Source organism: Agelaius phoeniceus, chromosome 6, assembly GCF_051311805.1.
Source record: "Agelaius phoeniceus isolate bAgePho1 chromosome 6, bAgePho1.hap1, whole genome shotgun sequence".
Classification (NCBI taxonomy): Eukaryota; Metazoa; Chordata; class Aves; order Passeriformes; family Icteridae; genus Agelaius; species Agelaius phoeniceus.
Genome location: NC_135270.1, coordinates 48,550,450 through 48,566,160, shown reverse-complemented (window position 1 = coordinate 48,566,160; position 15,711 = coordinate 48,550,450). Strand labels below are relative to the sequence as shown.

Here is a 15,711-nt window from a genome sequence, read left to right as displayed (position 1 = left end):
ATGGGAAAGAATAAAATGCCAAACTAGAATGAAACTTTTATAGACTACAAGGCCCTGTGCCTCCTCTTCTGGCTGCTTTTCAAATGGACAGCTGTGAACCATATCCAGGAAAGAAGACTGATATGGCAATCAGAGTGGGCTGCCTGCTGTGATGCTCTGAGCTGGTCTGAGCACCCTTTCTGATCCAATACAAAGGTCATGCATGTACTTAAGCTGGGATGCTGTTTCTAATTTTTCTGAAGAAAGTTCATGTTGTGGAGTTGCCCTGGTTGTGAGACTATTTTCATTTTACCATGATTTTGTGGATTATTTGTGGACAAGTACTGGCTTCTGAAGCTGCATGTTTGCATCAGGGAACGGAGATCCTTACTGCGTGTGTTCTTATTTTATACTCAGACTGGCAGCATGCCACAGATTTCCCATGCTGTTGATTTGTTGGAAAGTGTATTTCTGGTCTCTCTCTCTCTTGCTTCTCTAAATTATGATTTTTTTTTTTTGTCATTTGTTTGTTGGGTTTTTGCGGGGTTTTTTGGTTTTTTGTTGTTTCTTCAAGAAGGAGATTTAAATATGGTCTTTATCTTTTTGGCTTTGTAAATCCTTTGGAAGAATTTCTGTATGGTCTCACTTGTGTTGAAGAAATTACGTTAAGCAAAGCTGTGACTGTGTGCCAAGGGAAGTTTAAGTTAGGCATTAGGAAGAAATTCTTCACAGAAATGGTGATTAGATACTGCAGTGGGCTGCCCAGGGAGGTAGTGGAGTCATCATCCTTGGAGGTCTTTAAAGAAATAGTGGACATGGCCCTTGCTGTCATGGTCTAGTTGATGTGGTGGTCTTCAATCATAGGTTGGACTTGATCTCAGAGACCTTTTCCAACCTAATTGATGCTGTGGTTCTGTGTGTGCTTTGTCCATTCTGCAGCTGTGTGGAAAGTGGTAAAGGGCTGCTAGAGTAGTTTCCATTCTGGATGGAGTACTTGGGGATAGTACTGGCCCACTGTCCAGCTAATCCAACTGTGTCTTGAGCATATGAACAGAAGTGATGAAATTCATTGTTGTAATGCAGGTACCACTTTATGGCAATGTCCAAAGTGCTCATTGATGTTCAAAAACTTGCTGCTGGTTGCTTGGGGTATGAAAGATATGATGGTCCCTAGCAAGTGGTTTTTTCTTTCCCCCAAGCCCACCATGCTGTGGAGGATGGAAAGGACAACACCACAGCTGTCACCTTGTCTTGTGTCACTGGTGTGAGAGAGCAGCAGGGATGGTTGCAGCATTGCAGTGCCCTCCCAGGCAGGGTCTGCCAAGGCTGAGGACTCTTTAAGCTGTTCTTGGGTCCCAGAGTGCACAGGTGTCACAGTCAGGGTTTCTGGTAACAGCAAATGAAGGCTGTGGGTACTGCAGGATGAACATAGAAGGACTCAAGAGGAGTTCCTTCCTTTTGTGTGGAGTACAGGATAGATGGGCCTTTGGAGGGACCTGCAGACATAGCCAGGGTAACTGCTGAGCCTGTGGGATGCAGCTGGTGGAAGCCTTGGTGTGATCCAGGTGAGAGCAGTGAGATGGGTGAGAGAGTAAACAGCACCATCAGTAAAAGTGAGGGACAGCATGAGGCAGAGGTTACAGTCCCTGAAATGGGTTTTGATTGAGACACTGATGGGATTCAGTACATCCTCCTCAGAGGCTGCAGTTTTAAAACCCATTTCATGTAAAACCTCTCCACTGAAAAACTGAATTCTAACTTTAGCTCTTTAAAAACACCTTTTAATCTGGGTTTATAGAAGAAATACAGACTTCTTTTAAGTGTGTCAAGTGTCTGTAATGGCAAGCTTCACATCCACAGCTTCTGTTGCCTGTATTTTCCGAGCATGTTCATAATCAGTGGAGGTGTTTGGTACTTGACAGCATAAGCATGCCCTGCCTACTTACACTACTAGAAAGGTGCAAGACCAGTGATGTTGGGCTTGGTGCCATTAAATTACAGCACAAGAACTGTATGGCTGTAGGTAAACAGAGACATTAGTTCTTGAGCAAGCCTATTGCCAAGGAAGTGGTAAACTTTCAGGAAGAAATTAAAAGAAACTTGCTCTTTGGTGTTCTCTCTACTTCTCTCTTGTGTATGAGCAGAGGGAGAAATTTAATAGCAAGTTTAGCACACAGGTTATCTTTGGAATCATCTGTAAGCAGTTTACTGTAAGATGGGATGCAAGACTTTGTGGGTTAGGGCCTTAGTTATAGTGACATATTTTACAGACAATTACTTGAAAAAGAGAAATATTCCTGCTTTTAACAATATTAAAATTCTGGTTTGTTTTCACATAAAGGTTTATTCGTTCTTTCTCAGTGCATAGCCTTAAATGGCCAAAAATGCAGTTTTACATTTTTTTTCTTTCATTTTCCAATTGTTTGTCTGTAGGCTTTTTTTTTTCAGTAGTGATGTGAGTAGAGAAGTTAATTTTTACCAGGGGAAGTTTTCTGTAAAAAGTCTAGGTGTGACTTTACTAGGATTTTTCTAAGGAGAACACAACAATATGAAAAGAGTGGAATCATAATTAAATGATGTTTTTTCCAGTGTCACTTCTGACTGAATATGCTGCAGACAGACAGGGACATAAATGAAGCTATAGTGTACCTCTGTGAGCAGGGTCTGTGGTTTAAAAGTGCCCTGGAGCACTTGGCTGCTGCTGTAAACTCCATTGGAAATTAGTAATTGGAGCTGTAGGTATTATGTCTGGCCAATATGTAGGTCAGTGCTTTTGTCAGTTCAGAAAATTTGCACCTTAGTGCTTTACACTGGAACTGGCCTTCTCTTAAAGCCAGGCCTTGAGAGAGGGTCCTGCTGCAAAATCAAGACTGGCTGTGGTGCTGCTGGACTGCCCTGGTGGGCTGTTGTCAGCTGTGCTGCTGGTCTGCAGCCTTCAGCTCTGAGAGCTGTTTGTGGGATTGGGGGATGTTTGGCTGGTGTCTGCCTTGGGGCAGTGGTGTGGAGAAATGCAGGCCAGGCTGGAGAAAGATCTTTTTATGCAACATGGATGTTGATGCTGGAATTCAGATGGAGGGAAAAATGCAGGTGTATGAGTAGCCTGGCAATTAAAAAAAAAAAATCTAGAAACCAGAGAAGATAATTAGGGGTGATGTAGTGTTTCATTGAGATGTGAGGGAGTAGTCCAAATAATATGACAGTTTGCCATCTCTTAAGTGCAACTTTTGCAAGGTTTTGATTCTCATTTTATAGCCATCATGACAATATTATGGTCAACTGGGATGATTTTGAAGAGGAATGGTTTTTGCTAGCTTTTGCCCTTATTTAAGGTGATGCCTGCGTATTTGGCACCTTGGACTGTGTGCTGATCAAGAACAAAACCCTGCCAGTGCATCTAGGCAGATAATACCCAGCCAGTGCAAGAGTGAAGTCAGCAAGGCTGAGCAAGGGGGTTATGTAAAGCTGGGTGTGGAGCAGCCTCCTTTGCCATGAAACACAGCTGACTGTGGGGATCTGATGTGCAAGGAGCTGTGAAAACATGCTGCCAGGGAAAAAGGCTTCATGGAATAAGAAATCCTGCTGTTGCAGATAGATGTGCTAGGAGAGTGTAAAAGCAGACACTTGTTCAAGGATTTTCTTGTGTCCTCACAAACAAGAATTCATGAAAATATTCTGAGCAATTTTTCTTTATTTACTAAGATATTTGGAGGTAAATGTGTACATTTGCAAATTTTAGTAGTATAATATAGTTCAGTCATTTTAATTAACTGTTACTTTATAACTTAAATAACAGCAAATTGGATGAATAAAAGTCATATTACTTATAGTTCAAAGCTCTAAGACATTCAGAATCTTTGACATCATTAGATGCTGTTAAAAAATCTGCATTAAGTCTTATGTGTAATGATTTTTCAAGTTCTTATATATGTTTTGGAATCACAACAGTTTTAAAGTTGTAACAAGTCCTTTTATGTTGATTGTATCTCCAGTTAACCTGTGATGTAATTCTGGCAGTGTCTTTGAGCTGATCCTAGGTATAACGTGTTGAATGTGAAAACCCTGAAGAGAGAACATGGGGTGCAGCAGTGTGCATCCAATAAAAACCAATGTGAAATCAGTCTGAAACAGCAGAGGAGTGGGCAGCCTCTCCTTGCCTTGTGTTGTGCAGTCACCCATAGGTTTGAAATCCTAGTGCATGGTACAACAGCATCTCCACAGTGCTTATCTCTGTGTCTACAAACAAAAGAAGTGAGCAAGAGAAAATGACTATGCTTGTCCAAGGGAGATTGGTTCTGTGATCATGTGTAATCAAACATGAAATCAAACTTTTAATAAACTACTTGTATTTTTCCTTCTAATTAGTTGCTGCCAATTACTGGGATTGAAGGGTGAGTTTCAGGGCGGAGATGAACAAATTTAACCCAGAGAAAAACAACTAACTGCTACTGTGCCTTTGTGTGACTGCCTCTCCAAATCCCTCTCAAAAGCTGCATCAGCTGTTTATATGTCCACCCCCTAAGTGATAAGGACAATGGTAATTTGGTAGATTAGAATAGAAATGCAGCTTTTCCTTTTCCTGTAAGAGGAATTTAGGTTATCTTTTAAAGTCATCGGCATGTTGTGATCGCAGCAGTCTTGTAGTGGGGAGGGGCAGGTACCAGAGAATCTAGAGAAGTCCATAAAGGGAAGCAAATGTAAAAGATGCAGCTGAACTATTGGCCTAAGGCTTTTTTTCCTGAGAGGGAGAAGTAGGATATGAGTAACAGAGCTCAGGTATGAGGTAGGATTTAGCTCATTGAGGCAGCTTGTAGAAAATCTGAGGAGGCTCAAGAAATTGTCTGGCTCTTCCAGTTCTGGGGTGTAGCAAACCTCCCAGCAGATCTGAATCTGGATTAAAGCAGAGTCTGGTTAGAAAATGTAATAGCATTTGCAGGGTTGTATATCAGCTCCTGCATGCCCTGGCCAAATTTGGCAAAGTTGTCATCTCAAAACACATGTGTTCAGTCACTGATGGAAGCGATGGGTGTAACAGCTGCTGTCTAGGCTAAGGCAAGAAAAAAAAGCAAGGCCAGGAGTAATTAGAGAGCCCTGTGTGTTTGTGTGTACCCCAGCAGCAGTGTGAGAGAGAGGAGCAGCAGCATGTGCCATGGAAGGTCAGGGGTGTGGGGGACAGCAGGGCACGTGCTGTGGGTACTGGCTCATGGCAGAGCTCTGAAGGCACCCCTCGGGCAAAAGTCATGCCTGGAGAAGGGCTGAAGCTGATCAGAAAAAGAATGTTTGGTTCACAGAGATGGGATGCTCTGAATTTCTTGCAAGCAAACAGGATTTGTGTTGAACTTCTCTCTTTATCATTCACTTCACCTATCAGACAGATGTATGTTTTTTTAACAGCTTGGATAAAAACCAGGCAGTATTTGTGTTTTGTGATTTATCAGAGGGTTGGGTTTTTTCCTCTTACTGCATTGTTAACAATCCACTGAAGCAAACAAGAAAATGGGTGTTCTGGCAAACCTATACATATGCTATTGCTTAAAGCAAGAACCCTGTGGACTGAAAGAAACTGAGAGAATTTTAATATTTCTCTAACAGCAAACTTCAATATAATCTAGAATAGATAAAATGCATGATGAAATAGATGTATTTATAGCACATACATAGATGTGCTTCCCTGAAGTGGTCTAGTCACCATGATGGCATTTTCACCAGCTAGGGTGGAGATTTCTTGAAGATGCTATGTTGTGCTTTTCAGGTGCAGAAACTGTGGTAAACAAGGGAGACTTCTCATCCCACTGTCTGACCTCTGGTCCAACTTCAAGTTTGTACTTTCTGACCTTGGCTGATCCTGTGCATAACAATCCTATGCCTATCTCTGCTCAGAGCTTTTGGTGTATTTCTGTGAATCTTAATGGTCTATATTGCCTTGATATTAAGAAGCTGGCAGTAGTACCTTCTTCTATGTGTTGGATTTCCAACTCCTCAAACTTCAGCTCTATCCAATGAGATCAGTGGAAAACTCTGTTCTCTTACCTCAATGCTTTTGCTCAGGGTGTGTGTGTGTGTGTTGGGTTTTTTTTTAATATATTCTTTTTGATCCCCACCCCAATTTTCACATTAGCTATTAAAAATATTCTGTATGCTTTATAATAAAGAACATTTATTAAATTGCTGTCTCTCCATTTAAATGTAAGGCCATACTCAAATATTGCATGTTGCAGAAATTTTATTTAATTTTCAGGATCATGTGCAGACCATGAAGAATATTCACTGCTCACTGCCAAATGCTCTATCCTATTGCTTCTCAAGGAAGTTAGCCACATGTCAATAAATGGAATATTTTCAAACAATGTGATCATCACTTGTTGGAAGCCAAGCTTTCATTTTGTGAACCTGTCTAGTGAGGCTTCCAAATAAAGTAAAATCATTTTTCTTTGATCTATATTGATGTAAAATGGAGCAGAAGAATCAGTTACAGTGAAGGAAATTCCCATTATTGGTATTGGCATCTGCATCTGTTCAAATGGAGAAAAGCAATTCAATTCACATTCCTTTAATTTGTACTATGTATTTTCTGCTGAACATCATTTTCCTCTCAAATAGAGTAGCAGACTGCAGAAGTGCACTTCTCACCTTCTAAGTGCTTGTCTCTTTTCCACTGCTGTGGTTCATACAGTGGAAGCTGCTTTGGGGGGCTGCATAGTGAAATAAAGGTGAAACCTAGTTTCTGATGCTACTGAACTGCTTTTAACCAGCTTTTTATTTGGGGCTTAACCAACCAGTCCTCTTTAATAAACAGCTGTATTTGTAAGTGCCCTGAAATAAAGGATGAGGCTTGAAATGCATCTCAAAGGAACAAACAAAATAGGAGCTTACTGAGTAAGTTATGTGAGCCTGAACTGATGCAGAGTTTGAAGAGGAAAGCTTTCTAGGAATGCTAAACCTTTTCATGGATGTCCTTTTAACCTGATTGTTATTTGTGCCAGTGCATATTTATCTGGTCACAGTAATTTCCCTGCATAGACTTCTGTTGTTGCTTATGTCTGTGAATCTATGGCTAATTCCAGTTCCATAGATGAAAATTTGTTCCTTGCATATGCAAACAGTGGTCACTTGGTGAGTGTAAAAGACAAGAAATCACAAGGTTTTCAAAGGTGATGAAACTTGAGGGAGGCTTGGTGTCTGACTTGTACAGTGCCAAAACACAGTTCCTTATGGAGAGGAAAAAAGGAGTTGCAATCAGGTTTCTTCAATGCAAGGAAGAAGTTAGACATGCTAACTTTCTCTTGTTTGCATAATGAAGTTTTGCATAAAGAAAAAAGCTCCAGACACCTATATATCTTACTTGAAGCCTGGCTGGAGATGAATAGTCATTTTTGCATGGCAAGTTGCTGAACCTAAATACGTCTGTAATTTCTGCCAAAAAAAATGCCCAATCTCTTTTAGAGATCCAAGAAATGAAAAAACATTTTGCATATTGCACATTTCTCATGCATGTCTCAGTGGGTGTCTGCCCTCTAAAAACTCCCAAAACATTTATTCAAGGCTGTTTGCCAAAGTCTTGGAAAGTTGCAGAGGATATACAGCCCTTGGTTTCAGAGTTAGTAGATTAAAAGCCCTTTCTAGGTGAAAGCTGGCTTGGCAGACATGCCTTTCTCTCTGTACCCCTTGGCTTTAGCAGAGTGGAGGTTTGCATTTGTTTTGTCTTGTGCTGTGCAGGAGATCTGCAGAACCTGCAGTACCAGCCTGGGCTCTGGCAGAGCCTCGTCTCACTGGCCACACTGAACTGGTGGTCTTTGTGCAGGGAAGATGAGAGCAGCTGAAGCTTCTTCTCAGAACACCAAGGCACATGTCCAGTTTAGAGATAAAGATGTCATGTGGGGCAGTGTCAAATGCTTTGCACAAGTCCAGGACAATGTCATCAGTTGCTCTTTAGCCACCAAATCTGGCACAGGCACAATTTGCTAGCTGTCCCCAGTCACCTCTGTATTTGCCAAGAGTCCTACTATTGTTTCTAGGAGGATCTATTCCATGATCTTGATGGGAAGTCCCCTGTGAGCTTCAGGTGTTGTGAATGTGAGGCGGTTCCTGTTTGTGTACACAGGGCCTCATCTGCTTGTTCTCCCTGGTCAGGTGTTCTGTGTCACCTGTCCTGAGCCAAAAGCTCTCGGTGTGTTCCTCATCCATTCCCAGGCACAGCTCCTTGCATTCCAGCTGCCTATTGACATAGAGAGGGTGACTCCCTTGCCTGTCCTTCCTAAAGAGCTGGAATCTCCATTCCAATTCTCCAGTCACAGGAACCTTTGCACCATGCTCATGTTTCTAGAAGCCTCTAATAGCTTCTGCAAGAAGAGTTTTTTTTTTTTTATGTAAAGATGAATACCATGTCTGTTCCTGGAAGGGATATTGTCTTTTGTCTCATGATTCTGCTGCCTCTTTTCAGGTCTCTTTGAGCCATCACTGATGTCTCATGACCTTAGAAAGACTTCTGAAAGGGATGGGTCATGTGTTTGCTTTCTGCATGCTAAGGGTCATATTAACATTGGGGTGACTGGGGTCATGAGGAGACAAAGGGAACTGGGAGCAGAGAGGACGTGTGTGCTCTTTGCAGTGCTTAAGGAAGCAAGCAGTTTATTGAAGCCAAAGGATGGTGCTAGAGCAATTTAGCCTGCAAATTTGAAGGACTCTGACCTTTGGGAAATGAATGTCTTGTAATGGAAGATACAGTTCCAAAACAGCTTGGTTTGAAGGTGGTTTTTAATAAGGTTATAAAGAGATCACATGGTGTGGCTGCTTGCCATAGCTGGGAACTGGATCTGATATAATGTCTGGTGGGATAAGCCTATGGCTAAAGGCTGAACCCTGCCCAGTTGCTTATAATTGTCATCAGGTACTAAATCTGTCTCTGAATGTCTGGTAGGATGAATAACTCATTGCCTTTAATAAATTTTCTCTGCAGCTGTTAATCACTCCTTCTTCCCACTGATGATTTTTCAGGCTTTTTTTTCTCTCAAAAAGACTGTGGTTAAAGGTTTTCTATCCTGCTGGGAAAGTAGCAAGTAGAGGCTCCCAGAACCTGGGGTCACTAGTTCCAAGAAAAGAGTCTGGCAGAGCTCAGCAGCACTGATCCATCTTAAATGCCTAGTTTAAAAAGAAAACAGATTCTTTTGAGTTTGTATTTACTGGCTTTTTGGTTTTTATAACTTGGGATACACAGATTTTATTTCCACACAAGTGGGTTTTTTTAGTGCTGAAATTAGGAGCCTTGTAATGTTTCATTAAACAGACTGAAACTTTGTCTTAATATTTAGTGACTAAAGGCAGTTTATTTCCTTTAGTTACTGCTTGCTGTGCCTGTTTTCTTTCTTTCATGGCTTTTTCTGCCCTTTTGCTTGAATGTCTGAAGCATTAATGTTGGATGCTTCACTTTGTCATTGCTCTTTCAGGATAAAGGGTTAGTGAGTTTCCAGCTGTATCTTTGCTGTGAAATGCTGGTGACTGTTTGTGTGTGTTGTGGGAATTTATGGCACTGCAGGTGAGTACCAGAGCGATGCTGCTGCTGCTCTACCAAGATCCTCTCTTATTTTCTAGTCCCTTTCAGGGCACTTTGTTCTGATACAGCACTCTTAAGAAGCATTTTTATGGCTGTAAATGGGATGATATAATGCTTTGAGGATGTGGAGAACATCAGATGGTTCTACCAAATGTCATGTGTGAATGGGGTGGTGGTGTGAAAATCACTTATGGTGTTGTAGTGTCTGATGTATGAGGGCTTCTATTAGTTGGACCATTCCCTGTTTATACAAACAAGGAAGAAATGCACAAATGTGGCTGCCTTCTGTGGAGTTTTATCCCACTTGAAAGGTCTTCCTTGACAGCTCAAAGTCTTGGGGTTTTTTCAGCCCACCTAAAGAGTGCTTAGAGTTTGAAATGAGATGTTTGCTCTCCTGTACTACATTAGCTGTACCCACCAGACTGTAAAGGTGCACCCTATTGCCATTCTACTTTGGATCCATGATGCTTTACAGACTGAGGAAATTGAGAACTCCCTCCCCCAAATGCCAACTTTTGATCCATTTCAGACATAAAACTTTCCAGAATACAGATTAGTGGGGAAAAGCTTGCTAAAAGGTAAGTGTAGTTGGATAAAAATTAGTAACAATAACTGATGAATTGCCTGCTTGATAAACTGTGTGCAAAGAACCAAGCCACAAAAGGTCCTCCCCCTGTTACAGCTGAGTCTGGCCATGTTTCAGATACCCTGTCCATGTGCACTGATGGCTGTGGCTGTGAGCTGGAGCCTCTGGGCAGTGAGCGCCCCAATATTGGAGTTGCTGCTTGGCTTTTTCCCTGATAGACAATAAGTTGGCATCCATCAGTGATGAAAAATAATAAATGCAAGGATTGTCACGAATATTTAATTAAAAAAATGCAAAGTATTCTGCTGATGGAAAAGCTAAGGCAATTGAGCTGAGCTTGCCTTTATGCCAGGAGGGGAAATGGGCTGTCCAGAAGGTTGTGGCTGTCCAGTATTGGCTGGTTTTCAGTGTGGTGGAAAGTCTTAGTGGCTACAGGTTTTTGCTCTGATGCATTAATATTTATTAGCTCCTTTGATGCCACTGTATTGCTTTTCTGTGAAAATGCTTTTTTTTAATATTAAAGCAATACGTTCTTATACTTATTTGCTATTTCTTTACATGGGAAATTTTTAAAGTGTTATCTGAAAAAATTAACTTCACTGCATGTATGATAGAAAGATTGGCTTTTACTTTTAAAATTGTAAATTCCATTTGGCATTTTTCAGTCTGTCACTCAGACCATACAGCAAAAACAATTTACTTAATTTAACTATGACTATGATATACAACCTGATAGTAATTTTTTTCTTTTTTAACTGTCTTTCACTATGATATTCAGGTCCTAGATGCTGTGGGGAATTAGTCCAAAGTGTTTACTTTGAGTGTTTAAAAAAACCCAAGCCAGCTATTCTACATAGTTTGAGGCTCTGGTAAAACACCAATTTCAAGACATTGATTAATGTGCTTTTAGTAACTTGATATTGAATTCTTCTTTAAATCCATACATCATTCCAACTTAAACATGAAGTCAACTACCATGGTAATTATTTTAATTACTAATGAACATAGAGAGGCTTGCATTATCCAGTAGAGTTATTCACTAGTTTCAGGTATAGAACTAATAAGTTGGAACAGGCTTTAGGGATTTATTTGGTATTGCAGACTAATGCAGCAGTTACTTAAATTTCTGGTTTTCCTGCAAATGTTGCAGTGTGTAGATGATCTTTGAAATTAGAAGTATTTTAAAATTAATGACCTCTGGGAATGTAGTTTAGAGCTGACCATTTTTCAAATGTCTATTCAATGAAAGTAGACAGACACAGTCTCTCTTTGACACAGCTGAGAAGGGAAATACAGCTAATAATGACCTTTCTTTTCTCCTCAGAAAAAGAGATTTGTCAGGAGGCAGCTAGGCCAGCTGGGAATGGGAGCCCTTCCCCTGGCAGGCAGTGGCTCACTTTCAGACTGCATGGGAAGCTAGAAGGTCATGGACAACACCATGAGGGACACAAGAATAGTGGTCAGCACACCAGGTGATATAGTCATCCCATCATGCCCTGCCTGTCCTGTCCTAAAGAAACAGCCCAAAAGAATGTACATGAGAGTTGTAGGATGTATTTTTCTTACTGGCTTTTTAAAGCACAATAGGAAGAAGTGGTAACTGGCTCATGGCTCTGTCAGACTCCCAGCACAGTCCATTCAGCAACTGTCTTGTCTCCATTGTGTGTCCTGCACAGGCAACCCCTTGTTGGGGAATTATGGCCCACAGTCTACTTCATTCTCTCTGTTTACTCTGTTTTTTGAAGGTCCTAGAGTTTCTTGTGCATAGGATCAGCTTTCTTTCCATGCCTGACCCCAAACCCTTTCCCAGGTGACGTAAGGCAGTGTGTGTGGTTAGATGGTATTGCATGCTTGGTTGCATCAGGGATATCTTCTGCCCTGAGCCTGCTGCTGTGACCTGCCTGGCTGAAAAGACTGAAGTCACTGGCTTAGGAAATCTTCTGAGCAGAGAATCAGCTAATTACAAAACAGAGGTGCATTGTGGCTTGACATCCTGATTGTTTGGATACTTCTTGTTTTTAAAATAACTTATTTTCAAATTATGATATTTTGGTAGAGGATTTTTTCCCAAATTAACTAGTCCTCAAAATGCTTCTATGTTTTCTCGTCTCCTGGGTTTAAGTAGGAAAGGTTCTCATATTTCAGGTAACAAAAAGGACATCCTGCTCCCCTCTGAAAAGGGGAAGACCAGCCTACAAGCCAGCCTTGGTAATTGCTTCCTTCTTCCTGTACCTTTTTAAGCATATGTGGCATTGTACCTAAGAGCAGGCACCCGTCCTCCCCCTGCCTGTGTGCTGTTCTGGCTTCTTCCCTCCTGCTGGGACAGTGCAGTTGGTTCCAGTAAGTCCCAGAACATTTGCAAAGTTCATTCTGGTGGGATTACAGCAACCATTTGGACTGATTCTCTCTCAAATGGGTTTGGCACCCAGCTCACGAGGATTTATCTTTCTCAAAGTAGAATAAAGCTTATTCAGTGTCTATGTAGGCATGACAAGAAATGCAGCTTTTGCCATCAGTCACTGTCTTTCCAGGGACTGTGGTGCAGTTTTGTCTGAAGCTTGGTGTATCTCCATGGTAGTTTTGAGTTATTTTGTTTACTTCAGGGCACACACAGCAAAAATGTTTGATTATTTTAAGTTTTAGCTTAAAATACTTGGAATGCTTCTGAGTAGTCTGCTGCCCTAATTTATGAAATAGCATTCTCCACCTAATTTTTCCTATTTTCTTTGCTTAGCTCTGTGAAAATCATGGTTTCAACAATTTGGGTGTTAACTCTTTCTCTACAAGATTCATATTTTCTTCTCACCACAGAGCTGGAACACATCTGTCCAGCCTCAGGTGATGATCTACAGTAGGGCTTCCCACACCATAATGGCAGTATATTAATCACCCACCACTTACAGCTACTGTTATCTGCAAGAGGGCTTTGAAATTCTTTGCAAGAGGTGCTTGGTTTCATTTTTTCTTTCATTTCCTTGCTGAGCTCTCAGAACAGGCTCTCTCCTGTGTGTGTGCATTGAATGCTGCTTCTAGGCCAGAGAGACTCCAGACTGGTAAAGTGGAAGAGGGGGCAATTTGTGTCATAGATGCTGATTGATCGCCTGTCCCTTTGGGCATCCTTGTAATGGCCTCTCAAAAGAAAGACCTACTGTCTTGGGTGGAAAACTGGAGGAGCCATTGTGTATTCAGCAGTGTGCAGCATTTGTGACTGTGGACAACAACACAGACACTCTTAGATAGAAAAGCATTGAGGGCAGAGTTAGGCGGTCCAGTTCTATGACCTCCCCAAAAAAAGGGACTTTGATTTTCACATATGGGGCTAGTGGGCACAAGGAAGAGAGATTCCTGTCTTGTGCTCACTGAGGCTTTTCATTTTTAGGTTAAATTTCCTATGTCTTCAAAGTGAGAAGATTCTAACTTATTTAAATAGCCTGCATGTACAGGGAGGAGGGCGTGGAGCAGGAGTGGCTGGGCTTTGTGCCAGGGATTCAGTTCTGCTCTCAAGCCCAGTGCAGAAATGGTTTGTTTTGCTTGATAACTTGTCAAAGGCGGTGACTGGGCATTGTCTGCCTGCATGTACCTGAATCTCAATTCTCAGACCATCAGAGCAGACGACTGTCTCTACAGATCTGCCTAAGTTGGCTCTACCAATTGCAGCTCTCAGCATTTTGGTGTATAATTCATAGGCCTCTCCAGTCTCTCATTCCTGGAGATTCAGGATCACTGGAGCAGTTCTCCATATGGCCAAAGGCTTGGTCCTTTCTGATAAACCTCAAGTATTTGGACTGTGCTCTTGAAGGAATCAGACTGACTGCAAGTCTTTGAACCTGAAGTCCTGGGTAGCATCCTGTGTACCAAGATGATGGGGGTAGAATAAGGCTGTAAATAAGAGGAAAAATGGCTGCAAGGTACTGTGTTAATTCTCCTTGACATTTATACATGTATCCTTGATTCAAAAGAAAAGATCTGTCAAGCATGCAGAATGTGCTGTGGTGCAATTTGCACTCTCTGAGGGCAGATGAGAAATGAAAAGCAAACTAGATCTAATTAAAACTGAGATGCTTCCTCCTTAATATCAGCCACTTCCTACCTGTGCTCACCTGACAGCCCTATCAGTCCCAGCACTGCAGCTGCTTAGTATTCATCTTGGCTTACTTCTGGGGACATGAGTCAGAATCTGCCAGAGTGCTTCCTAGACAGGGAATGAAACTGAACAAGTGCTTTCCTGAATTTGAATCAGCTTATTAGTGCAGATTTTTATTGTTTGCATTCTAGTATGAAGCAGTGCTTTTCCATTAGTTTTTGTTTTTACATTTTCCCCACATTTCCAACACTAACATTTCCTTTTTTTTTTCTTTTTTTCAGGAAAAGAGGCGTAGAAGTAGTGCAGGTGAGTAAAGATTCTATTTCCTTGTAAAGAAGGCTTACGGATTTTAAATGCTGTCATTTGGATGCCAGTATGACCTGGGCTTAATGATTTTTCTTTCCATTCAGTTCTTTATGACAGATACTGCTTTTGGATAGACAGGATTCCCCTTTTATCAAGCATGTGTTGAACCTACATGCAGTCCAGCTTAATAGGTACCCTAGTGAATGTGGGAATGCAGTTAGGCTTTTCCTGTGTCTGTCAATTAGTAAGTTCTGGTAGTTGATTAGGTGATGTTACTCTTAATTGCATTCACAGAATGCAATTAACAGAAACAGGATCTGCCCTTTGGAAAAAAAAAAGCAATGGCAGAAGGAATGTTCTTGAAACCGAGTGAGCAGAGAAATGATACGAAAGTGCTTTCAAGTTGTGGCCCATCTACAGATAAGTTCAGGTGTTGGCTACATTGGTTCTTTCCCAGCTCTGAATGGTCATATTTCACACAAGATGTTACTTAAAGGATGGTCAGCTTGTGAAAGGAATTATGTTACAAGTCAGCTGTAACATAGAGCACTATAAGCTCTAAAAGATGAAGGGGAAGCATGCTCTTTCTTTCTGGCTTATTTTGTGTGCTTAGAAGAGCTGTATGTCTCTTTCATACAGCTGTATGTAGGTTTCATTCTTGCTGATACTTAGCTGGTGCTCATTTTGAACTCTGAAGTGGTGAGTTCCTCACTGCCCCAATAGAGGTGACAGAAGAGAGAGAAGGAAAATGGTGTGTTAACCTCGGGTAATTAAGGTTGCTCTGAAATCCATGTGGAAGGTGCTTCCCGACACCAGCAGGGAGCAGGAGAAAAGCACTTAACAAAAACTAAATTGAAATATCAGGCCATGTTATTTTAAAGAATCCACTGTCAGAAAAGACTTAAAAACTTCTCATTGCTAGTTAAAGTGGAGAGTATATCTTTCAGTTATGAGTGGTTGTCAGAGAACTGCATTGTGTTACAAGGACAAAGGGCATATACTTTGCTGGCTGTATTTAACCTCTCACCACTACAGCATCATCTTCCTTTCCTGTACCTCCTATTGCTCAGAGCTAAAGGGCAGTTTCTTTCATCAGTTTTGATAATGGCATTACCAGATTGATAAAAACAAACCAACATTTACAAAGCACAGCTTGATCAGGAGCACAGGGAGAAAGCTAGCCCATATTTGTAGGGGACATTATTATTT

At 41.3% G+C, this 15,711-nt stretch overlaps 1 protein-coding gene across 5 annotated transcripts in view; it reads left to right on the top strand.

The window, feature by feature from the left end:
* The window catches only part of ITPK1 (inositol-tetrakisphosphate 1-kinase), a 140,727-nt gene that overhangs the window by 17,113 nt on the left and 107,903 nt on the right, over positions 1 to 15,711 (top strand). For 4 of the 5 annotated variants that reach the window (XM_077180631.1, XM_054634018.2, XM_077180633.1 and 1 more), the window contains exon 3: positions 14,478 to 14,502. The exons of the other annotated variant lie outside the window; for it this stretch is intronic. In XM_077180631.1, coding sequence (XP_077036746.1) covers positions 14,478 to 14,502 — 25 coding nt within the window. The remainder of the gene's footprint in view (positions 1 to 14,477; positions 14,503 to 15,711) is intronic. 5 annotated transcript variants of the gene reach the window in all.